The 26,736-nt window shown below is 45.1% G+C and overlaps 1 protein-coding gene across 7 annotated transcripts in view; it reads left to right on the forward strand.

Annotated features, from left to right (window-relative positions):
• The window catches only part of MTMR3 (myotubularin related protein 3), a 2,389,252-nt gene that overhangs the window by 1,704,809 nt on the left and 657,707 nt on the right, over positions 1-26,736 (forward strand). For all 7 annotated transcript variants that reach the window (XM_069619294.1, XM_069619290.1, XM_069619289.1 and 4 more), the window contains one exon: positions 24,498-24,693. In XM_069619294.1, the coding sequence (XP_069475395.1) occupies positions 24,498-24,693 (196 nt within the window). The remainder of the gene's footprint in view (positions 1-24,497; positions 24,694-26,736) is intronic.

The raw sequence follows: 26,736 nt of genomic DNA on the forward strand, positions 1-26,736 counted from the left end.
CTGTGCACTGCTAAGACCCATAACATCAAAGATGACATCACAAATGTCATACTGATGACATGACATGTCTAGCTCCCTCTTTTTTGTTCACTGACATATGTAGGGCAGGCGGTTTTCTTCACTGACAGTCAGGAAGTAAACATTCAAAAGGTGTACTATGTTTGTAGACCTTACCCTTCTCATATGTTCTTACACTACTTTCCCAAGGGTCAGTCACAGCATATGATACATACACATAAGGGAAGAAGTAGGCCTGAAACACAGCAATCATTTGTGGGCATGAAGATAACCAGTTAGGTTATGAACACTATCTGGTAATACTGCAACTTTTTTGTCTACTTTACTTTCCCTGTATATGGGCTTATTTGTGTGCGTTGTGGTCTTTGTTTTGTGTGTAGTAGTACAAATATGTAGTAAGTGAGGCGTTATTAGCTACTTATTACATGTTTCACAGTACGCAAAACTCTGACACTAAAGCATTCATCATTTTACTATACAACATGGCAAAAATGGGATTAATGCACCGCTATGGTGCATGCTGCAGACAATGACTACGTTTCTGCATGACTTGTTTCCTATACTGGAAAGAATTCTGTACTACAATGGTGTTTATAGCAATGCATTGTGTAATGAAATATATATCTCATGAGAGTTCTTCCAATGACCTACAATAGTTTCCTGCCAACATTATATTGACGATCTCTTGTGGAGGCTCTTCATGAAATGTAAATGTATATGTGATGTCATCAGTGATTTCATCAATAACATTTGTGATGTCATCTTTGTTGTTATGGGTGTTAGTCTTAGCAGTGCACAGTGGTGGCGCGAGTTATGGTTGCTTAGCTTACCATAACTGGCGAATTTCTGAGGTTTTTCGTTTTTACCTGTAACCAGAACGTCCTTGTAACAAAGTTTTTGTCAGTGAATTTCATTGGTTTTTAGCAGGATACCCCTAGTTTGTAAAGAAAACTGTGCAACTGCTAGCACCATGTTAATGCGGACAGCAGTCGCGGACTCTGCCTCTGTTTGCAGAGATTGTGTGGCATCCAACCGGCTGAGGAAGTCAGGTGCTCTTACATAGTGGTACGAATCTCCAAACGTAAAGAACATAAACAAACAGCACCATGTGCATAAATTGGCAGGGAAAATAGAGTAGATTTGCAACAGGACAAAGGCATAGGGAGTACACCATAACGGAATGCATCAACAACAGAAGGGACGTCTGCCTTCACCAATCTTACCGCACTAATACTTTAAAGGGGAACAAAGAACGAACTGCCAGAGTAACTACAGGAAAATGCAAAGACCTGAACGTCAGTACAATGTAGTAAGGGCCCTGAACCTTGTAAAATAATTGGAAAGGTGCTGCAGTCTCTAATAGTACGGATGTATAACGTGTCTTGGTGTAATGCAGCAATGGCAAGCACCTTACAGTGGTGGAAGAAAACTTCCCTCATGACGCAAGTACTTTCTATAGTAACCCCATTGGTACGCCCAGTGCTGTGAACCGTAAAATATGTAATATATATTGCTGCATGTACACTAAACACATTTTCTTTTCGGTAAGACAACATATTGGAAAGGAAAGGAAGGCAGTACAAGCGGCAACCCTTCCACAACAGCGTACGGGCATAGGAAAGGAAAGAAACTCTGTGCATAGGGAAATTGACAGCATGGAAGTCAAAGTGGAGAAATTGGTGAACAATTGTGCCGCTTTAAAGGTTGTGTACAAGGATATCATTTGGACAAAAGAACACAGCTTCCCCATGTCGGAGCCTGCCATTACCTCAAAAACCGTTTAATGGGAGACGTTACGGTAATACATCAATCTCTTCCTCCCCTCACAACCAAGTTGTGCAAATCCCCATTTCCCCACAATAAGTACTTCTGCTACCCCTTCCTTTCCAAATGGGGTTTATGCATGTGTACAAGGAAATGATAATAATGAGAATGTTGCTGATAGTTTGAGTGGTAATCTTTTTTTACCTGAAATGGCTTTCTGACTCAGTGGCACACAGTCCTCATTGCAATGTCCGCAAGTAGGAAAAAGGTAGGTTTCCTATGCACACTGCAGCTGTCTGGCCTATCCGCAATGGCAATGGAGGTATCCGTAGGCCGCCGGCATGCTCTGCACGTCAGCATGTTGTCCACCACCAATCAATGCGTGTAGGCATGGACGTTTATGCGTAGTGCAAGTACACGCATGTGTATCTGTTCCTCTGTCCTGCGGCCATCACCACTGTGCAGAATATGCGAAGCAACGTTAACGAGGTTGGGGCGTCCGCCCACGTCCTACAGGTAGCTATGCAGATAAACATTGCACCTGCTGTTCCCTATAAATACCCAGCGTCTCCCTAAATTGTTGACGCACGTTAGTAGAGAAAGGGCAACCATGTGCATAGGACACCCATGCACGTGCGCACAACATATTGCGCCCAACACATATGCAGCGGACAGCCGTCCCAAAGGAGAACAGTGGCGACGTCACCATGCGACCGCACCCACGCTGGACGTGAGCCCTTATTTCGGGGACAGGAGCCAGACCCACGAACAGCAGGAAAGTGCAGGGTTGAGCAAACTACAGAGTGTTTTTTGGAAAGTACACGATTACAGACACACCACAATGTGCCGTTGCATATGTATGTATGGCTTGGAACAATATAGGCCTGCTTTCCGGGTGAAAGTTCTCCACAGCAACCCTACAAAAGGGCACACCCCAGCAAAGTATTGGTGCACCAAATCTGATGTGCTACAGTGCATCTGCAACTAATAGCAACCATGTTAGTCCGGCTGAGTACGCACAGTAATGGACAAAATTAGCAGCTGTGATATTCTCCTTTGTCCCAATCGCATGGGTAGCTAGCGGAAAAGGGGAGTAAGCGCACATGTGTTTCCCCAAGGACGGCGAGGGCCGTGTCCCAATGAAGAAGAAACATTCCTTCTTCCTTTTCCAGTTTCTTCTTTGCAGCATGCCATCATTGCCTACTGTTAAAAAGATCCACATGCCTCCACCAATGACATTGAAGCGCTCTCCATGTAACAGTATCAGTTCTGTACAACAGTCCTCTGCGTACACACCCCGCTCAGAAACATTATTGCGCAATGCCTGTGGCTCCACAGTCCCATTTCCATCGCTGCCATCCTGAAAATCCCAGATGTGGCTTTCGTGCTGCGAGCGAGCATGGGGTCATAACGTGCAACCAGGGTAGGGGACGTTCGTTATAAGGGGTCGCTCTTAAGTCTTTTTTTTTTCTTTTTCTTTTTTAGATGCTTCTAGAGGAACACCTTTTTTCATTTTTTATTTGATTTTGTGTTTTCTTGTGCGGACATTGTTACAGTAAACTCTTCAATGTATCTTGTAGACGGGCAAACAAAACAGCATTACCAATGAGCAACAAAGAAATGCCATCTGGTTGGAAAAATTTTGCATTTCCACAACTAAAGAGGTAATTGTTGCAGAAGAAAATCCCAGCAATGGACAAAAAAGTATTCATGCTTATGTTGATGAGGCAACTTCCTGCGTCTGGTTCGGAACATCCATGAGCAGTGGGCCACACTCTTCGTGGTGTTATCGATATGATAAGCACCTTGGCAGTGGGAAAAAGCCTCTTCACTAGCTTTAGCAACTTCTTCAATCGATGGAACAAGCCTAAACAAGACATGTAACCCATATGCATGCCGCCGTAGTGGATGACGATAACATCGCCTCTACCAAAAGTGGCCAGTTCTTTGCAAAGTGCATCCATGTTGGCGAAACTGAGCTAGTAGACACCGTTCCACGATGCAACCACTCCTTCCAAACCCAAAATTGCCATCAAAATTTCTTTCCAGGGCATACTTGTGCAGATCTAGTAGAAAGGCATCACCTATAGGTAACACAATGGGTTTCGCCATGTCAGCCAGCCTCACTACACAGAGTATAATGTACACCAGTTTGAGCGCCCCTCCTGTGAACCACACCCACAGTACCTCATTGGATAATCCCAAAAGTCCCATGTGCATGGGACAGCAACATAAAAAGTGCAGATTGTGGCACGTGCACCCGGGCCGCACCCCAGTAAAGCAGGAGCAGTCCTTCTTCCCTTTCCACTACCTTTTGTCCAGCACCACGTCATTGGGTACGGGTAAATGGGCACACACGATTCCACCAATGCCAGCCAAGACATTACCATCTAACACTGTCTGTGCTGCACAACACTTCATAGGTACCGTTAGGAAATCAGCCTGCTAGTGCACTGTCCCTAAGGATATTGAGTACGCACCGAAGGATTGCGTGATCACTCCAATTTTTGTTAATCACTTCCATAGCCATCACCTGTTGTAACAGTATTGGGCTCATAAAAATATAGTCCAACGTGCTCGATGAAACACCATTGGACCATGTGTGTTTACCTGGGGAGTCACTCAGTACGACCATTAATCATTTCTAGTTCCCAACAGTCAAACAGGCGAGTCCAACCCTGTCCCTCCACACTCTTTATCGCATATGTCATAGTACATTTCTCCTTTAATTTGGGATACTGCGTAGCACCTCCCTCGCCCTTCATATGGCAATTGAAATCCCCCAAGACAATTACCGCTGAGTTCCCTGATTTTAACATCCAGGTTGTCATTGGCTCATGGAGCGCATCCTGGATTTGATCCCTAAATGCAGCACCCAGAGGGTTATAAAGACTTATGAGTAGAAATCTTTCAAGACTACCCTCTCTCTCCCCAACTCCACTTGAACCGCAATAAGGTAATCGTCTAGGTGACCATAGAGACCAATGCATTTGCCACCCCTATAAGTAATCCCCCATAAAGACGACCTCTTGTACCCCTTTTTGCGAAGGCTTGATGAACAACAAAACCATCTAATAACAAGGGGTCAACTGCCCATTTCGAAGGGATTGTGTCCTCCGACGTATTCCTTATCTTTGATAATTTGTCTCCAGCTTGCTGGCCTCGGAAATGTTTTCTCTTTAGAGGGCGCTGCGCGTCGACATCCGCCGAGTCGATGTCCCTCGACAGCCACCGTATCGGTGCCGACGTCACCATGCCCATAAATAGCCACGCTCGGCGTCCGTTGCTCAGTTCCGTTTTTCCGCGAGCTTCGTGGGGCCTCGGAATATCGTTGCTCAGTTCAGTCAGATAAAACCTCTTATATTTACTCGAATACCAACTCGTTCTCGATGGCTTCTTCATCGGAACCGACGACTCTGCGGTCCGGCTTTAAAAAATGTCGAGACTGCGGTAATAAAATGTCGGTAACAGATCCACACAGGATCTGCTTGTGGTGCTTGGGAGTCGAGCACCATTGTTCGGAGTGTGAGGACTGTATGTCCATGAAAGCGAAAGCCTTGAAGGAGCGCAAGGGGAAGCTCGAGAGAGGTAAGTCAGTCAAAACCTCCTCGAAAGTTTCTTCGGTCGAGGCATTCGTCTCCTCGCCGTCGAAAGCATTCCCATTCCAGGTCTCGAAGTAGCTCCCACCATTCGTCGAGATCTAGACACTCAAAGAAGAGATGTCGAAGATCCCCTTCCTCGTCATCTTCTGTTTCCCCAGAAAGGGTCCCCTGCCCCACAAAACACAGCTCTCAGACTGAGTGGGAGGAATTCAGGAAGAAAATGCTAAGCGTCTTCGAGAAAGCGGCCTCGACCCCCCTCGAAGACAGCTGAGGGGGATACCTCGGGTGAAAAACCCAATAACTCGAAACGCCGCGAGTCGCTGCACCTGGCGAAAGAGTCCACCCGAGAGCGCCATGGGCCATCGGGTAAGAAGGCACCATCTTCGACGCCGTCGTCGAAGATCCCTTCGACGTATGGATCGGCGCCATCAACGCCGTTGTCGAAGGGTTCTTCGACGCATCGGTCGATCGAATCGACGCCAACGTCGACGCCGACATCGACGCTGTTGAAAGAGAAAACCACGGCTACTTCACAGCCACCTTCGAGGCCTCTTCCAGTTTTCTCGACTCCTTTCTCGAGGCCTCTTCCAGTTTTCTTGATGCCTTTCTCGGCGCCTTCGAAGCCTTTCACATCGGCGTCGACGACTTCGACGTTTTCTTACCCAATAATGACGAGTTTGGCTCCTTCTGCCTTAGAAATGGGTTTTACACCATTTCTGAGGTCAGAGTGCCCCGGATTATCTTCAATCTATGAAGAAGGGGAGGATTCTGACCAGGAAACCTTCGGTTTGCAGAGGACCACACTACCTGTTTCAGAGGATTTTACCTCTGAGGAAAGAAGGTTGAAAGACCTACAGGAATCATGACATGAGACAAGTGGGCTGGAGACTTCCCCAGAAGTGGAATTTGTCAAACCAGACCCAGGGGAACATGCCGAAACACCCTATAGAACCCTAATGGCAAGGATTATTGAATTTGTGGCTTGGTCTGGGCCTTCACCTGTTTTTCAACAGGATGACCTGACAGACATACTGGACAAAGGTCCACAGGAGGATCCTGTGGTCCCCTTCCATGCAGCCTTGCGAAGGAAGATTTCATCTAATTGGGAAACTCCTGAGGTTATCCCTGCAGTCAATAAAAGATTGTCAGCCAAGTATAGGGTAGCTGCGGCTGACCCTGAATACTTATCAAAACACCCGACTCCAGAGGGCCTGATGGTTCAAGCGGCAACTTCATCAACTAGCAGATCCGTTTACCCTACTGTCCCACAGGATAGAGATGACAAAAGGTACAATGCTATGGCAAAAAAAGTCTTTTCTGCTTGTAGTATGGCGTTAAAGTCCGTCAACGCCACCTGTACGCTCGCCAGGTTCAGTCACACACTGTGGGAGTGTGCTTCATCAGCGGCTGACTGCATACTGGAAGGAGAGGAAAGGGAAGCCTTCCTTAACATCATCAAAGATGGCAAAGATGCCATGTGCGAGTCACTTCAAACTGGCATCGATTCCGCTGACAGTATCAGCAGGGCCATGGCGGCAAGTACGACAATTCGCAGGCAAGCGTGGTTGCGACAGTCTGGCTTTGCTCCAGATGTACAGGCCAGACTTTTGAATATGCCCTTTGACGGCTCTTCTTTATTCTGTAAAAAGGCTGATGACAGTCTGGAAAAGTTGCAGACATCTAAAGCAGCGGCAAAATCTTTACGAGCTGCAATCTGCCAAACTCCTTTTCTCCCCTCAGGAACATCTGGGAGAGGAATGTCCTTTCACTATTCCGCATTCGGGAAAGGCAGAGGACAGCGCGCTCAAAGAGGCCAAAGGAGACCCACCCGAGGTGGACGGGTCAAGAGTACTAAAGCCGCAGCAGCAGCAGGTGCCTCTTTACCCTCGGCATCTGCATCAGCCGCCCCCAAACCACTGAGGACTTTCCACACAAATCACCTGTAGGGGGCAGGTTAACTCACCATCTGACGGAATGGCAGGCTATTACGTCAGATGCTTGGGCATTGGAGACAGTTGCCCAGGGTTACTGCCTACCCTTTCTACACATCCCTCAGAGTCATCCAACGGGGCACAGCTCTCTAAAAGTTCCAGATCCGCTCCTCTTGCAGGAAATTATAGACCTGCTAGAGAAAGGTGCCATAGTTCCTCAGGAAGGACACGTTCAAGATGGTAACTCTCTATCCGATCCTTCAGGCCCTCCAGCTTCAGGAGTGGCTGGTATCTCTGGACCTTCAGGATGCTTATTTCCATGTGCCAATCCATCTCAAACACAGGAAATACCTGAGGTTCGCAATTGGCGACTCTCATTATCAATTTCGAGTTCTGCCATTTGGGTTAACCTCTGCCCGGGGGTCTTCACCAAGCTAATGTCGGTAGTGATTGCGAGTCTAAGGAGGGAAGGGATCCACGTCTACCCCTACCTGGACGATTGGCTGATCAGAGCTGTATCTTCGGAACAAGCTCAGATCCAGCTTGATTATGTCTGCCACTTCCTTGACAAACTGGGCTTCTCCCTCAATTTAAAGAAGTCACAGATTTTACCATCACAGAGACTCCAGTTCATTGGAGCGGTCCTGGACACTTCCCTGGGAAAAGCCTCGCCACCAGAGGTGAGGGCTCAAGATATTCTGCAGATGGTCAACAAGTTTCAAAATGCCCAACGTCTCCCAGCCTTCGACTTTTTGAGGTTGCTAGGCCTCATGGCATCCTGCATCTTCCTTGTGCCAGAGGCTCGTCTGAGAATGAGATCTCTTCAGTGGGCACTGAGAACTCAGTGGTCGCAATTCTCAGGGAGAATGACAGATCTCCTCTGGATTCAGACAAGGTAGCCCATGACCTTCAATGGTGGGCCTATCTAGAGAACATCTTGAAAGGAGAACTGTTTTGGCAACCATGGCCGGAGATAACAGTAGTCACAGACGCCTCATTCACGGTGTGGGGGACCCATGCCAACGACTTGACCATCGGCGGTCGTTGGTCTCCATCAGAGTCCAGACTACACATCAACCTATTAGAGCTGAGAGCGATCAGACTAGCGCTGAAAGCTTTCCTGCCATCAGTACAAGGGAGAAATGTCCTGATAATGGGGAACAACACAGTGGCCATGCACTACCTCAACAAAAGAGGAGGCGTAGGGTCACTGCCACTGTGCAGAGAGGCAATGCAGCTCTGGTATTGGGCAATTCAGGAAGGAATCTCTCTATTGGCAGTCCACCTAGCCGGAGTGAAGAACTTGATAGTGGGCACTCTGAGCAGGCAGAGCACAGTCTCCCACGAGTGGGAGCTAGCTCAGGAAGTCCTTCAAGAGATCTTCGCCCTTTGGGGAACCCCTCAGGTGGATTTGTTCGCCACCAGCACCAACAGGAAGTGCAATCTGTTCTATTAAAGGGAATTTCCCCCGAGAGGAGCTCTAGGGGACGCGTTCGTAGTGGACTGGGAGTTTCCACTCCTTTACGCGTTTCCACCAGTCCCTGTTATTCCTCAAATGATCAGGAGGTTGAGAAGATTCCGGAAAACCATGATCCTAATTGCCCCGCACTGGGCCAGGAGAACGTGGTACCCGGACCTTCTAGATATGTCCATCTGTCCTCCAATCCGTCTTCAACTCAAAGAGAATCTTCTCTCACAGAAGGGAGGTCAGGTACTCCATCCTTCACGCTTGGCTTCTGAAAGGGTGAGGTATAAGGATTGGGACCTCCCTGATGACATCATGGAGGTGTTGGTTTCGGCCAGAAGGCCAGCAACAAAGTCTTTATACCGCTGGCGTTGGAACAAATTTTGCAGCTGGTGTAGAGAAGGGAATATCGACCCTTTTTCATGTGGTACACCAACGGTGTTATTGTTTCTACTTTACTTGGCAAACTCAGGCCTTCAGGTTGGCACTGTAAAAGGCTATCTCGCAGCGCTTTCAATCTTCAAGCGCACTGCGGAGGAACCAGCGTATTTCAAACTACCTCTAGTAATACAATTTCTCAAGGGATTAACTAATGTTTATCCTCCAAGACCATTCCAAGTTCCCTTATGGGACTTAAATTTAGTCTAAAATTTCCTAATGGGTACTCCATTCAAACCACTCCACTCTTGTTTGCTGAGATTTCTCACTCTTAAAACTGTCCTATTGGTAGCACTAACATCTGCTAGGAGGGTGAGCGAATTACAAGCTCTCTCTTGTAAACCCCCCCATACAATTTTCCATAAGGACAAAGTTGTCCTACAGGTGAAGCCTAATTTCCTCCCCAAGGTGGTTTCTGAATTCCACATCACTCAGAAGATTACCTTGCCTTCATTCTATCCCCCTCCCCATCCGGGGAAAGAGGAAGAAAGGCTACATAGGCTAGACCCAAGGTGGGCTTTGAGCTTTTACATCAGCAGACTTGCTAGGATTAGGCAAGCAGACCAACTGTTTGTAGGATACTCAGGTCACAAGTTGGGACTACCCATAACAAAACGGACCATTTCCAGGTGGATTATTTTGGCCATTCTGGAATGTTACAAACTGGCAGGGAAAGAGCCACCCCAAAATCTTAGGGCTCATTCAACCAGGGGTATAGCAGCCTCTTCGGCCCTCCAAAGAGGGGTACCGGTCCGAGACATATGTGCGGCTGCCACATGGTCGTCCGCACATACATTCACAAAATTTTACAATCTGGATTCCTCCACTAGTCAAGAGACCAGATTTGGCAAAGCCGTATTACATTCGGTTCATTCCTAAAAGGGATACATGACATTATTACTCCCACCTCCAATTACATGCCACTGCTATGGGAGTCTATCAAAGATGAGGAATACGTCGGAGGACACAATGTCTTTGAAGAACAGGTTACTTCTTACCTTGTAACGTTCTTTCGATGGGATGATGTTCCGACGTATTACTTATCGCCCCTCCCATCCATCCCCGCAGTAATACTTCCCTTGTGGTTGCAGCTTACGCTCCTTCAAGGTCAATAACCAATTCAGGCATGAATTATCTTATGCTACAAAACGGAACTGAGCAACGGACGCTGCACGTGGCTATTTATGGGCATGCTGACGTCGGCGCCGATACGGTGGCTGTCGAGGGACATCGACTCGCCGGAGGTCGACGCGCAGTGCCCTCTACAGACAAAAAATTTCCAAGGCCAGCAAGCTGGAGACGAATGATCAAAGATAAGGAGGAACATCCCATCGAAAGAACGTTACAAGGTAAGAAGTAACTTGTTTGTCTCTTGTAGGTAAAAGCAGCTATAATTTCCCAGTAGAGCAGTAGACACCTCAGTTCTTAATAAATGCGTAAAGCCACGACAGTTCCAAGACAAAGCAGTAAAATCTCAATGGTTCGCTAAAACCCCCGGCAATGACTCCAACAACCATTTTAAGACTTGCTGTGCATTGGCAAGTTCAAGTTTTTTTCCTTCCATGTCCTTGGCGCTGCCAGTTTCGCTTTCTGGAATAATACATTTTTCTTGAACAGCATTCGGATCTCTCTTTCAAGTTCACATCAATATCGATGTCCACTGTTCTCAAATCTTCTTTGTATTTTCTAATAATCTTTGCTGTTGCTAAAAATTTACAGTGTAGCGCAGAGACATTGGGATTAGGGCCATTTAGCGGCTCGACAAACAGGAAGTCTTCAGATGTAAGAACTCGAAGTTGAGGAACATAATTAAGCCTAGTTAGTAGCTCCGAGCTTGTTAGCCATTTATTTTCACCACTTTGGTTTAAGTTTTTGATCAGGCACACCATGTTGTCTGAAGGGTCTTCCCGATCTTCATCCGACTTTAACGGTGTTCTCGTTACTTTTCCTTTCTCGTACAACGATTTCACAGGTTGTTCAGGCGACCCTATTTCCCTTATTATTTCCTCCTGATCAGCAATCTCCAAAGCTTCCTCTTCTTCATCCACCGCTTTCATCATTTCTTGTTCCTTAAAAAGCCAACTAGTTAGTTGACCCTTAGCTGGTAAATTCTTGTTCCTAGATTTGGCCGCTCTTTTCCTTGCTTTTTTAGAACGCAGCTCGGAAATAGGTGAATCTTCTACCAATACGGGTTGAGTGTTCAATGTAATACGCTTTTGGGCTTTCTTTGCCAGTCTCTGCTGCTTCCGCGAAAAGAAGACATGCGGGCTGTGATCATGGTGTGTCTTCGTCTTTGTCTAGATGTTCCTCCTGCTCTTCAGGAATTATTATCTCCATCTCTTTATCTAATTGTTCCTCATATTCTTTGGAAATCTGTATTGCTTCCGCAAGGATGGCTTCAGTCTCTTCTATTTCTTTTACATTAAGCTCTCGTGTCGCAGTCAGAGTATTAGTGTTAGCCAAAATGCGTCCAGACATTTGTAAAAGAATCTTGAGTGCAACTTGTAATGCCGCTACTGAGGACTGACGCTCGGCAATCTCATTTGTCATATTTATATGACCGCCTAGATCTTCTGTTTCATTATCTGGCGCGTCCTCCATGGAGGTCATCACAAGATTCAGGGAAGCACATAATCTCCTAGTACTCTCTGTAAGTATAGGTAGACCCGGCGACACACACGTGGAACTTGCTGTCAGATGCAGTCCTCCATTTTCTGCTGTCAGTCGAGTTTGTGAGGACATCTCCTTTTGTAAACTTAGACACAGCTCCAACAAGGAGTTGTTGTCAATATCCTCATAATTAGATCAACTCATCAGAATGCTGCTTCTTGATTCAGGCACCTCACCATCCTCAATTATTGTTAAGTTGATATCCGCTGGAGGATTAGGTGGATAAAAACCTGTTATTGTGCCTTGGCCTGCTACCACAGGTTTCCTATTTTTCTTTTTAGTCTTGGGTTTATTCACCATGATTATCTCTTCAACACTCTCCTTATCGAGCTGTGTTCTTGAGTTGTGGAGGCAATATCGGTTCTTAAAAGCCCCTCTTCCCGGTGGCATTCCAATCCCAGCTGCTACCAAAGAGGCTGGGTAATGTTTAGAATGATACTTTCCACCAATACTTATTGTAGCAACTGCCGCTCTCCACATCTCCAGTTGCTATATCAAGCTGAATGGTGATAGAGTAATAGAGTGTAGAGCAGCAACAGCCACCCCCAATGGTTATCCCCAATTAGGTGGTAAGGAAAACAGTGGGTCGCATGTATGGGATCAAAGGCATTCAGCCCACAGTCTCCCAAGTAATTTCCTTAACTCCACCAATATAAATCCACCTGGATGGTGCTTAATACACCAATGAAAGCTTGGTTCAACTAAATAGCTCTAATATAGCCAAAAAGGTCAGTGAAGGCCAGTACCTATTCACCAGCTCTTTTCTGAGCATTAAGGAGGCTCACCCCAGTCCTTCCGTGGCAGAACGTAACTGAGCTGCTAAAGAGGTGGAGGAGGGGAGGCAGTCAGCTAATTCCCAGCTGACACTGGTGAATGAGCTGACACCTATTCACCAGTTCTATATAATTATTATTATTATTATTTTTTTTTTTTTTTTTATGCAAGTGTTTTAGTTTACATTTAAACTTTTATCACACTTTCCATTTCATTTCGTTTCTTATCCTTTCATTTCACTTTTATATCATGTCTTTCTTTAAGTCCTTTACCTCCAAAGGTATATGTTTGTTTATACACTTAATTTATCCAGTCTTTGGCGTATTTTCCTCGACTAGTTCATCGTCTTTTTCTTTGAGGATTTTGTCCAAAAAGTTTACACCCGCACATGAGAATCTGGGATTGTGTCCTTGAATAAAATAGTCCCATCGTTCCTCGTCGTTGCATTGGGTAATTTTTAACATATACCTTGATAGCATTCGGTTTCTTTCTTTTGAAACGGCAGTTATGAGATGCATCGGTGTCTCTAGTTGCCACTTGTTTTGACAGAATCTGCAGCGCCCTTCATTTGTGCCTCTTCCTCCGGTTCTGTTTTTATAGTCATTAGTTGGGTAGACTCCCAACCGGATTTTTAAAAGTGTTGCTCTATGTATGTAAGATGGAAATTTTGCTAGATACTCTGGAAGCACGTTTCTTTTTCTTTGTTCAACTGCCATGTTTTTTATGTTCTTTAGCTTCATCTTGGCCTCTCTTGTTGCAATCCAGTCCTGTCTCATGAGCTTTTCTTTTACTTTCTTGGGGTTTGTGACCAGTTCTTCTTTAGATGAGTCCATTTTTGATAGAACCTGCAACCATTCTCTTTTCCAATGGTTGAGGTAAGTTGAACTTTTATCTAGTCCTTTGGTTGCCAGTAGTTTGTAGCTCTCGGCTGGACTGGCTTCACAAATTTTCCTCAGCATGCATAATGATTTCCATTTCATTATGGCTTCAAGAGACTCGAGCCCCAATTCCGCTCTTATTGCCACTATAGGAGTGCTCCTTGGAAGCTTCAACACTGGTTTCCAAAATCCACTTTCCAGTTTAGACAATATTTTATATGATAGATTCAATCCAGCTTCGCTCCCATATGCTGAGGGCAGAACTTTTTGAACATTTAGAACATTCTTACCGGTGCTAATGAAAATTTTCCATATTTACCATCTAAGACCCTTCCTTGTGCGCTTAGATTTCTGACTTTTGCCAGCAGAGTATCTTCCCAGCTCTTTTCCACTGTTGAGGCATTGAGTCCGACACCTAAGTATTTTATCATCTCTATTCGTTCGAGAGGTTCTCCTTCTATATGCCAGTTACATTTTTTCATTATGGCGTTGTTCTTGCCATTTAACGTCAGAATCTTTGATTTTCCCACGTTGATCGTCAGGTCATTTTTTTGCATGTAAGTCTGTAAGTTATTTATGAGTCGTTGCAGCCCGATTCTGGTTTCGTCTAGTATTACTATGTCGTCTGCATAGCATATTATCAACACTTCCTGGTTGTTTATTTTTGGGCTGAAGTGTCTTGTACATGTTGTTATTTCTGGTATGTCCGCTAGAAACAGTTTGAATAATGTAGCTGCAAGCGGACAGCTTTGCTTCACACCCTTGTTGATTCTGATGTTGCCCGTCAGATCCCCTCGGTCGTTCACTCTGATTTGGGTGGTCGTATTTTGATGTAACGCCCTTATTGGGTTCAGTAATTCTGGTGGACACGACCATGATTTTAACTTTTCCCATAACTTTCTTCTGTTTATAGAATCGAATGCTTGGCTTAGATCGATAAATGCCAAATGTAGTTCTTTTTTTAACTCAATAGCATTGGTTTTTAGCATTGAAATGATGAATAGGTTTAGATCAGTTCCTGTTCGCTTAGTGAACCCTGTTTGGCGCGGATCGATGATGTTGTTCGTCTCTGCCCATTTTGTCAGGTTTTTCTGCAAATCTGCTGCAAAAAGCTTTCCTGTTGTTGCTAGTAACGAGATCGGTCGATAATTTGTTGGCAGATCTCGTTGACCCTTTTTGTATATTGGCACTGTTATGCTTTTGGTCCATGTTTCTGGGATCTTTCTTTGCAATACAATTGTCGTGAATGAGATGTTTATTATCACTGCCCAATGGTTTTGGATCCTTCTTCAGGTGGATATTCGTTAACCCGTCAGGCCCAGCAGCGGAGGAGTCTTTTAATTTCCGAATTGCTGTTTCAATTTCCACCTCGTCCATCATTTTCATCCAAGCGTGTGTAGTAATCCCTTCAGGTAAGCCCACGTCGTCAGCTTTAGCAGAAAATACTTCTGTATAATGTTTTATCCAATCATACTCAGAGACTCCGCATGTTAGTCTACTTTGATGGTTTATTTGTTTATTAAGTCCCATGTTTCTCTAGTATTGGACTTTTGTAGGGTCTTTAGCATAGATTCCCCTTGTTTTTGGTGTCGTCTGGTTTTGAAATCTATTAGCCAGTTTTTATAGTGATTTCGGCATACCTTGATTCTCCTTTGTTTTTCTGTGTTTGAGTCTTTTTTCCTTTTTTTACAAACTCTTATTTCCTTTCTTAGTTGTTTCCTCCTTTCTACTAGTTGTCTGCTGTATTTGTGCTTGTGTATTATTACCTCAGTTTTAAGTCCTGAGCTCGTTATTTTGTAGGCTTCTAAGAGTGTTTCATAGTTGAGTTGCCCCGTCAAGATGTTTTCTGGTTCGACGAAGACCTCTTTCAACGATAGAATATCTTTCTTTGTCAGCCTTATTAGATTTGCCGACAGGTTTAAGGCTAGGTTAGTGCTGTTCCCATAAGATTTTGAATTTCTCTCTCTTCTCCATGATGTTTTAAGGATGCTATGATCACTGTCATTCTGATGTAAGATTTCAAAGTTTTCTATTTCCAACATCAGGGGTAAAGAGACCCATATGTAGTCTATTATTGTCGATGCTTGGCCATTCGACCACGTTTGTTTACCTGGAATGTCGCCACATGTTTGATCATTTAACATATGCAGGTTAAAACCTTTTGCCATCTGTGCCCATCTGGCCGCGTTTGAGTTCCCCATCTGTAGTTCTTCCAACCGCTGGAGCCCGTTTGTTGTCAGGCATTTTATGTTTAGGTCACCACATAGAATTATTTGACAGTTTGAATTCTGTTCCCTTCTTTTGACTATTATGTCTGTTATTGCTTGCAGAAACTGGGTGGTTGTTGTTCCAGCTGGGTTCCAGTAGACGTTTATCACCAATAGGGAAAACATTTCCACATTTTTAGTGTCGCTGTTGGTTTCTAACAGAGTCCATTGTATGAGGTGGGTTGCATTACCTTTCTCCATAATCCGCCAGCCACTTCCCTTTCTTATTAATGTGATTAAGCCGGCATAAGGTCTCCCATCTCGTTCTTTTTTGCGGGGTTCATGGCGATCTCAAAGTTTCTGCACGCAGGTACGTCACGTATCCAGGTCTCCTGTAAGCATATTATTGTAGCATTGTTTAATTGTGGGTTGTCCTTGTTCATCAGGTGCTTGAAACCCCTCGTGTTCCAGGAGATCAGTGATTCCTCATTTCTTGCTTCCGACTTTTTTTTCTATCGGTCATTTCCGTCTGAGGATAAGGAACTTGCTAGCCATAGCCAATCTTCTTGTAACTCTACATTTCTTTTCAGACAGTCTTTTCTGTCCCGGTTCGAATTTTCTGTTTTTCTTGAATCTTCTTTCACCATTTCGTCAAGTTCTCCAATTGTTTGCCACTGTTATTTTGAAGTGTTCTTTTTGCATTCTACCCGCTCCCTTTCGCGTTAAAGGAATTTTTGCTGCCCTTCTCTGTTCTCGAAGTATTTGCTCTTTTATCTTATTGTCATCTATTTTTGGATTATTTATAACTTCTCGAATCTTGTAGCCTCGTTTCAACAACTCTATTCCATCTTTTAAAATTAATTCTTTGTGTGTTCTCGATTTCAGATGTAAAACCACTTTATCCACACGTTCTTCGTCAACATATTCACCACCGCTATGTCTTCATTTCTTACCTTTCTCAATTTATCCACACAATGCAGCAGGGCTATCATGTTTTTACGGTTTAGGTTTTTTCCTTCGTTTTCTTCAAGCAAGTTTTCAACCAGCACCTTTTTTGGTGACAGGACTCTTTCGTTTTGCTGTTTTTTCATGTAATTGCGGTCCTGATCATCAGACTGTTTCTTCCTCGGGTGCTTCGGGTTCCACGAGTTATGCATTTCTCTTGGAAGGTCGCACTTAATCTTTACTTTTTCAGTCGGAATATTTTCGCTGATAGTTCTTTTTCTTTTTTCCTCTAATGTTAAGAACCCTGGACGTTCATGATAGTCGTCTTCATCCGAGGCGAAGTACGAGCTCAAATCATCCTTTTTTTTCTTTCTTTTTTTCACTTTGCAGCGGCCTTACTTCATTTTGCCCTTGACGTAAAAACTCGGCCACTTCCGTTGGATGTTGCATGTTATTTGCTACCGCCTCTTCAATGTAGAATGAGGCGTCCTCGATCAGATCTCTTGATTCGTCTTGCGACTCTAGGTCGCTTTCTTCATCCTCGGTGATCATCACTACCTGCCTTTCACTTTGTTTGGGAAGAGGTCGAGTTAGTTGTTCTTTTTCTTTACTTAAGGTTACTTCTTCGTTGTCTATTATTTGTTTAACATTCCTAAATATCGATCGTATGCCTTTTAAAGATCCCTCGTCTTTTTTTGCGGTATTCAAATTTCTCTTTTCTTTAGCCTCTACCGTTTTTGTTTTTTTGTTATTTTTTTTTTGATGTTTTTTTAGCTTCGGCTGCATTTTTTTGGGTCTCCTGCCCTTGTTTAGGACCGAACAGGGGATAGTGCTCGTCTTTGTTCAAGTTTTTCTTTATATACTCGCTTTCTCTCATTGCAGCTAAGAGCTCGTCGGCTTGCTTACTCCTATTGATCATCATCGGATCTTCAACAGGACCTTCATTGATTTTTTCCTTACAGGTCATGTTTTCGCCAATGCTACTTGCTCGTTTTATTGAATCGTCTGAATCTTGGGCTCTAGTTTTATATGACGTGCCTTTGTTTGTTTTTTTACTATGTATAGTTACTGGGCAGTATTCTTGGTTTTCTTTATTATGTCCCTCGAAGCTGCTCGTATCGGGTCTGATTTCCCTAATGACCGTTTGTTTTATAGTTGATTCTACGCTCTGGAGTTTTTGATTCCTCTCTGCCGATTCAGTGGTTTTCCGCATCCATTTTAATGAATCTAGCAATGTGTTTGTCAGGATATCTTTTTCTTGTCTATCTTCACTTGCTAGGTCAAATAGTCTCTTTTGCCATGCTGCTGAGGTTTCTGCTTCTTGATTTAACCTCGCTTCCAGTTTTAAAGCTGTTATTTCTTGAGCTGTTAGCTTAGTGAGCATCAGGGCTACAAGAGCGTTATTGTCCTTTACATTTTCACTGATGGATTCGTACAGTTTCATGTATGGGGCCAACGAAATTGTTAAGGCGGCCATAACATTATTCTGCAATTGTATACCCAATTCTAGGAGTGAGGTTGGACCTACAGCTACTTCTTCGTTGATGTTCGTGCTCTCTTTAGTGTTTCCTGTTAGGTTTTTTTTATTACTTTGCGAGTTAATGGTGTCTTGAGCCTTTCTTTGCGGCGAGCATTCATCTGTTTGTGTTGCGGTGGCTGTCGTCGTGGCGATGTCGCTTGCCTTTTTCCCTTCTTGCGTATGAACGTTAAGGAACCGGCGCCTCTTTTCAAATGTTGAGTGCAAGCATCTTTTGTCAGTTGGCGAGCATACCGATGTATCAGCATCTTCAAAGTTGAGAAACTGCTGGGTTCTTAGTGCCCTACACGGGGTCTTCTCAGTTCGATGTCTATAAATGCTGGTTGTTGTTTTTGTTCTTACTCCCAGGTCTTTTAGTTCCTCTCTCATTGGAGAGGGACTGCTTTCCTGGCCAGGTTTTAATCTGTACCCTGTTGTTATTCTCTTCATTGTGTTTCCTTCCATTGTTTTAATAAAATGTTCTCTCCATTCATGTTCACCGATCTCTTTGGCGATTAAGGTTTCCTGACCACTGTTTTTGGCGGCAGGTCTTTTCCCGATTATGGGGGAATTCAGTTTGTTCTTTGCTAATTGGAGAAGCTGGTTAATCTGTCTGTGTGAGTCAATCCCGTCTTTCTGACTAAGTCCTCTTTTCTGCGCTCTTTGCTTGATTAATGATTCCAATTTTTTGTAATCATTCTCATTTGGTCCTGCATCCATTTGTGCCTTTTTGTTATTTATTTGTTTTCTGGAGACATTCAAGACATCGTATGATGTTCTACTGTTGTCTGTCTTGTGGTTCTCTCCTTTATGACTTATTGATAGTATTTCAGAAGCATCTGAGTAAACTGATTCGTCCAAGTCTTCGTCAATTAGTTGTATGACTTTTTCAGTATGATTTACGCTGTTTATATCTTCATCTTAAATTGTCGTTATTACTTTGTTTTTTTGATTTTGCTCTTCCGGTGTTTCTGGTGGGTATTCTCCATCGTGTTCTCTGTTTTTCGTTGTTGGACTGCCCTCGTTCCTTTCTTCCACGGGAAAACTTTCTCTTATTTCGTCCCCTTCAGTTCTTATATCAGATCTATTCTGCTGAGCTTCCATCAGCAGTCCGAGATCTGTTAGTTCGGTGTCTGTCACGTTTAGGTGTTCAGCTAGCGATGGTGTTGCTAGATTTGTTTCTTCACTGATTTTTTCCATTTCACTTATGCACTGATGTACCATTACGTTTTCGCCTGGGGATAGGGACTGGACTTTATCTGCCCTCTCTGTTGTCGGACTTTCCCTGGAGGCTTTCTCACTAAAAACATTTTTTTCATCATGTACTTTTTTGAATGTATTTATTTGTGCGGATGCTGATGTTGGAGGTGACTTAGCTCTTTCTATTGTCAGTTTGGATTGGTTGATATTAGTACCGCCTTTGATTGCTTCCCTGCTCAATTCTCTCCCTCCAATCTCTGTATTTTCTGAATTTTTGATCAAGTCAGTGTTCGATAGTCTGGGAAAGGCAGGGGTCTCACCTCTTTCTTTGTGTATGTCGTGGTTATTCCCCAGTCTCTCTCGTTGTTGTAGTGGGAGTCTTGAATTTGCTCTTGTAAAGGGGTGGGCTTTTACCCCTCCTGGAGAGATGTTACCACTGTCTTCTGTTACTATTATAGTGGAGGCCATCCTTCTTAGCCTCTCTTTGTGATTGTCTAATTGATTTTGAGCACGGTCCTTGTGTCGCAAGACTTGCGGAATATTGAAATGTGAGAGGTAGATCAATGCGGGATTCTGTAGATAGGGTTCCTTTCCGGCTGATTTCTAAAACTGGACTGACATAGATTTGCGTTCATAGAGGGGATCAAAGAGATAATTTCTCCGCAGTCTCCCCAATTAGAGGTGGTGCGCCCCAGCGCCAAACAGCCGCACAACAGCCGGTGTGCTTTACTCCCCCGGGCTTAACGCCGCGAGGGTGAGTGTCTCCGTGTTTTGAGGCAGCTGGGGGTCACGTGATGCCTCACGTGTGTCCGTCAAGCCACGCCTCCTCCAGGAAGCAGGCACGGGACAGAGGACCAGAGAGAGCCCCTTCACGGCTCTGAAGCGTTCGTGTATTTGCACAGGAAAAAGATGCTGCTCGAGGTAGGTGCTGCAGCATTCGCCCCTCGGGCGAGTGTCTCCGTGTTTTGAGGCAGCTGGGGGTCACGTGATGCCTCACGTGTGTCCGTCAAGCCACGCCTCCTCCAGGAAGCAGGCACGGGACAGTGGACCAGAGAGAGCCCCATCACGGCTCTGAAGCGTTCGTGTATTTGCACAGGAAAAAGATGCTGCTCGAGGTAGGTGCTGCAGCGTTTTATTTATTTGACCCCCAACCCCCACTCATACCTTCCGCACACGAGATGGTCTCTCTCCTCAGGCGTGATCGTTCCAACCGCTCGCCCAGGGCACAGTGTGGCGCAGAGGCGTCCCTACCCGCCTCGCCAGCAGCTCTCGGGGGTCAGGGAGCCACCGGGCTCAGAAGCCACACAGCCCGGCCTGCAAACCGCCTGCAGCGACTCCGCCGCGCAACCGCTCCTCCAGGCGCACCCTCGCACCACACGGCTCAAAGGCCAAAGCGAGCGCACTCTCCGGCATACCGAAGCTCCGAGGCTCCACAGCTTCCGAGGAAAGGACCCAGCAAATTTCTGGTCGTCAAGCCGCACCAGCTCAGAGTTGCGTAGGGACACGCACCAATACTCAGCTCTGCACTGGCCGCCTCCGACAACCTATTTCCGATTAACTGATTAAGCATCCTCTACTTCACTACTTCTCCCACAGGACACACTGGAGGAGCCGTCACTCCATCATGTCCAGGCATATACTACACAGTGTAAGAATTGCAGCCAAACCCCCAACCATAAAAGCAACATTTCATGCAATGATCACAAACAGCACACCAAAGTCAAAATTGTAAAACCTACTTCATCCAATGGCACATAATTGGCAATGCAAGGTGGCCACCCATTCATCAAAGGGCCTACAGGCTTAGCACATGCAACACACCGTACTGCAGTGTACTTTGCAAATTTCATGTGTTCTCCATTGTACTCACCTTCTGCCATTGCTCTACCATCACTGACCGCTGGACCTCACCACACACTACACACCCTAGTACTAACCCTGTTTTACTTCTCATGTCCTGTGTAATGCAGGCCCCATCTGCAAATGTGCCTGCCAACATTCACCCTGGCCACATCTTTACATACATGGCTCAATTACATTGCGTTGCCTGTGCAGAATAGTATGCGAGTGCCTGTGTACGTTGTCCATATTGCAACTTTCTGATGCTGATGACTTCCTTTCATGGTGCAATGTTGTAAAACACATCCTCAAGCAAGGGTCTTATAAGGGCCAAACCATAGCAAACGCACATTGGGACATGTGGCTCCATATTGTGCAACAGGGGCAATGATGTGCACCATATGGTAATGTATGCATAGGAGCTCACTTCTGCTGTTCGACCAAGTGCACAAAGTCCTCTGCAACCATTGTGTGCTACTCACCAACTCCAAATGCATGCACAGTAACAACTGCATCCCTGCATTATATTGTGGAGGCTATGATGAAGGCCTAGGCTGTTCGGTGCATGGCCTACGGCCTTCGGCCATGCACCCAACAGTCTAGGTCTAGGCCACACTCACCACAACATAAAGGAGCCATACAGACGACCATGAAAGCATGTGCCATGAATCACAAATGCAGCATACGCACCACTTCCACCCAACCGCCACACCATAAAGCAGGAACGCAAGGACATGTGTTCCACCTACCTCAATGCAGAAACATATTGCTGCGTTTGGCACCTCTACCCACTTCCAATCACAAAGCATTATAAGCATGCCAACCAAACAAGACAATCTTCACAACATTGAGCCTGCTCCAAACACACTAGTACGTGCATGGAACTAATGGTGCGTACTGCACTGCAACAATTACTTATTTGTGCAATGGACACTACGCAAGCACATAGAAGAAACATTTGCACCGGGACCTCTTCCATATGTACACTATTCCGTTAATACACCCAGTGGAAACACTGCACGACTGGTCACTGCACCATCTCCACCCATACACAGACAACTGTAGGTTGGTCTACCAATCACCACACACATGCAACCAACATTGTATGCACAGCAGCCAAACCACACACAATATGCAACAATGTGGCATCTACTTTCAGCCAGTGGACATCATTTTCTGTGCTAGGGCTACAGCCATGCATCGAAGGGGCTACAGACTTACCGCACACCATAGTACACGCTATGTTTAAATCCTCATGTCTCGTGGCATGCACTCCCCTTCTGCAAATATGCCTGCCACCACTCATGACAGAAAGACATTGCCGCTGTAGCTCGCATGCCATAACGAAGGCTGCCTACAATGACCACACAAGATAGTTGCCTGTTGAGGTATCCGCGCATTGGCAGAGCATGCACAGATATGCTGGCAGACCACCATCGTCTTGTATGATATATAGTTCACATGAAGCTTTTCTCACTCCCGCCCCTTTTCCATCACTTCTTCCCACCACCAGATGCCGTACACTGTTTTTCGGATCCTTTTGCCGCCACATTGTCCTCCGATACAACATACCACCGTCATGGAACACTTTTCACACATCCTGTCACTGCACACTGCAGTGCAATAAAAGTTTTGACCGTGCTGCGAACAGGGAAATGGTACGCCGGAGTGGAGCCAGATATGACAAATTTTAGTGCGCACACTGCTACATACAGGAAGTCCAGCCATGCACAGAATAGCTTAGAGCCTTGCCACACAGACTGGAACACTATCCTCCGATACTCCATGGCGGCGGTTCCCAAACCGTTGACGCACAGCACGCTTCCCTCCAGCCAACCACCGGCCGAGTCCAATGTTCACCAACCTCACGGTGTACCGCAAGCCAATGAGACTTTGTTCCACAGAGCGAACAGGGACATGGGTCTCCGGACCGGACCCAGGAATCGCACATTTTTTGGAACGTACGTTTCAATTCTTTGCAACAAAAGTGCTGGTCGGATTTCCACCCACACACACAAGCATGCTTTCTGACCCAAGCCCCCGCTCCTGCCCAAAATCCGTGTAGTCGTTCGACCTGTAGCCACGTGCACATTTTTTCCCCATTCAGTCTATGGGAAAAAAAAAAGAATTGGGGCGCCCCTTATAACTCGCCGCAATACCCCCAATCCTTTGAAAACCTCACCCAACTTGGCGAAAAAATTCAGAGCCAGCCGTATACTTTTTTTTTGCAAAGTTTGGTGAGGATTCGTCCAGGGGGAGCAAAGGTATAAGCCGCCGAAAAAGTGCTCTTCATATGAGTTTAGCGACTTAACCATAACTACGCGGCCGCTACTGCGGGCCGTGTAATGTAGAAGCAGTAGCACAATAATCTAATTTAGTAATTCGGTGTTAAAAATACATTGATTTTATAATGCGCCATGAATGTGATACATTTTGCAAGAATTTCTTTTTGATTTGTGATGTATTACCAGTGTTTTTGTTGTATTATTATTTGGCGTCCCATATTGTTCACTTCAAATGTATCCATATGTACGTCATACATGCTTTTATGCAGTTATTCTCCCAAAAAGCTGTTTTTGATTGAATGACTGAACATTTTGTAACATGCTCTTCTGCGCTGTTGGTGACTTGGCATCTATTAGATTTTTTCATATGCAAAATTGTTCTGTAAATTGTATAGCTTTTTACACTATTCTCGAGTTTTTTCCATACAATCCACCTTCTCATCCCATTTTTTTTTTCCTGGCGGGAGATCCACCAAATAATTGCATTATTTTGGCTTCCCCGACTATGCTCTGTCCTTTGCGCTAAGAGATGTTTAGGCTCCTCCACTGAAAATACTTTCAAGCAGTGACTGACCGTAAATCTTTTAGAAAGCTGACCCCTTCAAAGCTACCTCCAACCTACTAGCTGTCAAATTTCTGCCTGGTCATCGTCCCTTCATTTGCATATTTTCTGATAACAATGCCTCTTCTTGTTGGTCGCCCCATTACTCTCTTTCAAATCATTGCTTCCCTTATCTCTTACATCTTTCGGTCTCTCAACATTTCCTGTTGCACTTAGATCTTCTCTTTTTAATATCTTTTTATCCATTCACACCAAAAAATATACTTTCTTCTTTGTCTTTGCATCTGGATTTATATTTCTTCCTATTCCCCACCCTGCCACAGCTCCATTGTTTTCCACCATCTTAACACATCTCCATTTTCCCCACCACTCAATTGTCTTTTGTTTCCCTGCTTTTCTGCAGCTGGTTATCAGCACTGGAGAATACCAAGTGGCTGCAGCACTTATCAGTGCTGTTGAAGTCTGCTCTACTGGTGGTACATGCTTTGGACAGGGACTTGCGACCTGTGCTGGTACACTGCTCTGATGGATGGGATCGAACCCCGCAGATAACTGCACTTTCCAAACTACTGCTGGACCCATATTACAGGACAATAGAGGTTTGTGGAACATTCTTTTTGGATAAGAGAGGGTTAGCACTGGTGCCATGTTTTTGGGAGTTGTTTTGGTGCCTTATCTTGTACTGCGTCTGTTCTTTGGAAATTACTTTTACAGGCCCATTTTGCTTGTTAATAACTGGCGAGGAATTGTGAGGAGCCTGGCTCAGTTGTTTAGATGTTTTTTTTTTGGGTATGCATTTGCCACAGCCTTTACATTCCATTGACAAAGTTCTCTGCATGCTTATGAAACCTAATGTCCAATTAAAACTCTTCACTGAAAAAGGATTTGACATTTTTGAAATGTTAAAACCCCTTACCAACTGAAGTTGTGGGTTACAGCTCGCCTCACAGCACATCAAGCGCCAGAAATGTGGTGTGGCAGACCTCTGTCCACTATTAAACTATATGCCCTTGGAGCGGCACTCTGTGAAGATCTGACAAAAGAGCAGTGCCCTGCTCTCGTTGATCAAAGCTGACCGCTTTTGTGCAAAGGGCTGATTGTTAAACGTTTTGAAACATGTTTAACTGACAGTTCCAGTAACTGTTAGCAGGGCAGTACATTAGAGGGGTGCTGTAACGGTACACTTCTAATACTTCTTCCTACAGATTCCTCCTTTTAGAAATATTCTCTGGGCTTGGACACGCATTGAAAGGTTTTTTATCTTCACGGTTGCCCTGCTCAGCATTGTTGCCACCATTGACTCTGGATGTAACAACATGGGTACTTTATATGGAGCTGGCTGCACCCCATGACCTTGGTTCCTTTTTGTCTTGCATTTAGACTTTAGTGTTAGGAAAACATGTCTTTGTGCTGTTTTCCCTCCTTTAGACCGCTATGGACATCCCACCCCCCCCAACCTTTTGCTTTTGTTGTACACCTTTCCTGACCTTTAGAGGTAAGTAAAGCCTTTTTGCTTTATTTACCTTGATCAGCTAATTTATTTTGGGTGCACTGATAAGTCAATATGGCGTTCAGTGGATGAGGGCTCAGTCCCATATTCTGAAATTCCTTATTTTTAAGCTGCACACATCAGCTAACAGTGAGGTGTTGCATGACTACCTAGTATCCCATTTTCTTTTTAGGAACTTGCATGATGTGTCCAAGGTGGGCTTGTGGCAGCAGATATGTTCTACTATGGTTTTTATTTCTCTCGCGTGCACTTTTGAATTTGACAGCTTAATGCCATTTTGAGTACCATATACACCAAAAATGGCCATGTCCATTGGGCAGCTTGTCCTTTGGCCTTCCTCCTTCCATCTCAAGGCCAGATATGCCATATAAGGAAAGCCCTTTCCCGGACAACGCAGCAGTATGTGTTTGTGGCTCGAAGTGGGTGTTGGGACTACCTGGCCCTGTCCTGGTCAAGGTATGTCTGTTGCTGGGCATATGTGGTGGCCAGAGGCAGTCCATGATTAGACAGTCCCTGCAGTTTGAATCTTGTTTATCATTGCTGTTGGTGGGCTTGGGGTGACTCCAGCTCAAATTTAGGAAAAGAGGACTACTCCTGCAGCCTATCATCAGATCGTCATTGGAGCCAAGACCTGTTTGAAGTGGGGCATACTGCTGATGAGGGCCCATGGATCATAGATGTAGCCAACCAGCATCTAGCAAAAGTCCCAGCTAAAACTTGCTCATTTGCGCTGATCGTCTGAGAGCCTTCATCAGTGCTTTATCCTCTTGACCAGTAGGAACAACCCGTCCTGACCACTACTTGAGGATCCTGCCCTTGGAAGCCATCTGAATTGTCCTGAAACCACCATGTGATCTGACCTGCTCCTTTCTGGGACTCTGCAAGCTCTCAGCTTTTTAAACAAGCCTCCCTCTGCAGTTGCAATTCACCTTCTGCCGCCTGATTGTGATGTTCATCATGGTCTCCTGAGGTCCTCGAAGTTCTGGTGATCTTCATCTCATCATGCCAGTGTTATCTAACTGTCCAGTCACAAGAACCATCTCGGCAGAGTGTGGAACTGCTGACTTGCTGGGCCCAATCCCAACGCCGAAAGTGACCTCTACACCAGTAATCCTGTAGCTCCTAAAAAGAA

The sequence above is a fragment of the Ambystoma mexicanum genome, chromosome 10 (assembly GCF_040938575.1).
Source record: "Ambystoma mexicanum isolate Mex_15411 chromosome 10, UKY_AmexF1_1, whole genome shotgun sequence".
Lineage (NCBI taxonomy): Eukaryota > Metazoa > Chordata > Amphibia > Caudata > Ambystomatidae > Ambystoma > Ambystoma mexicanum.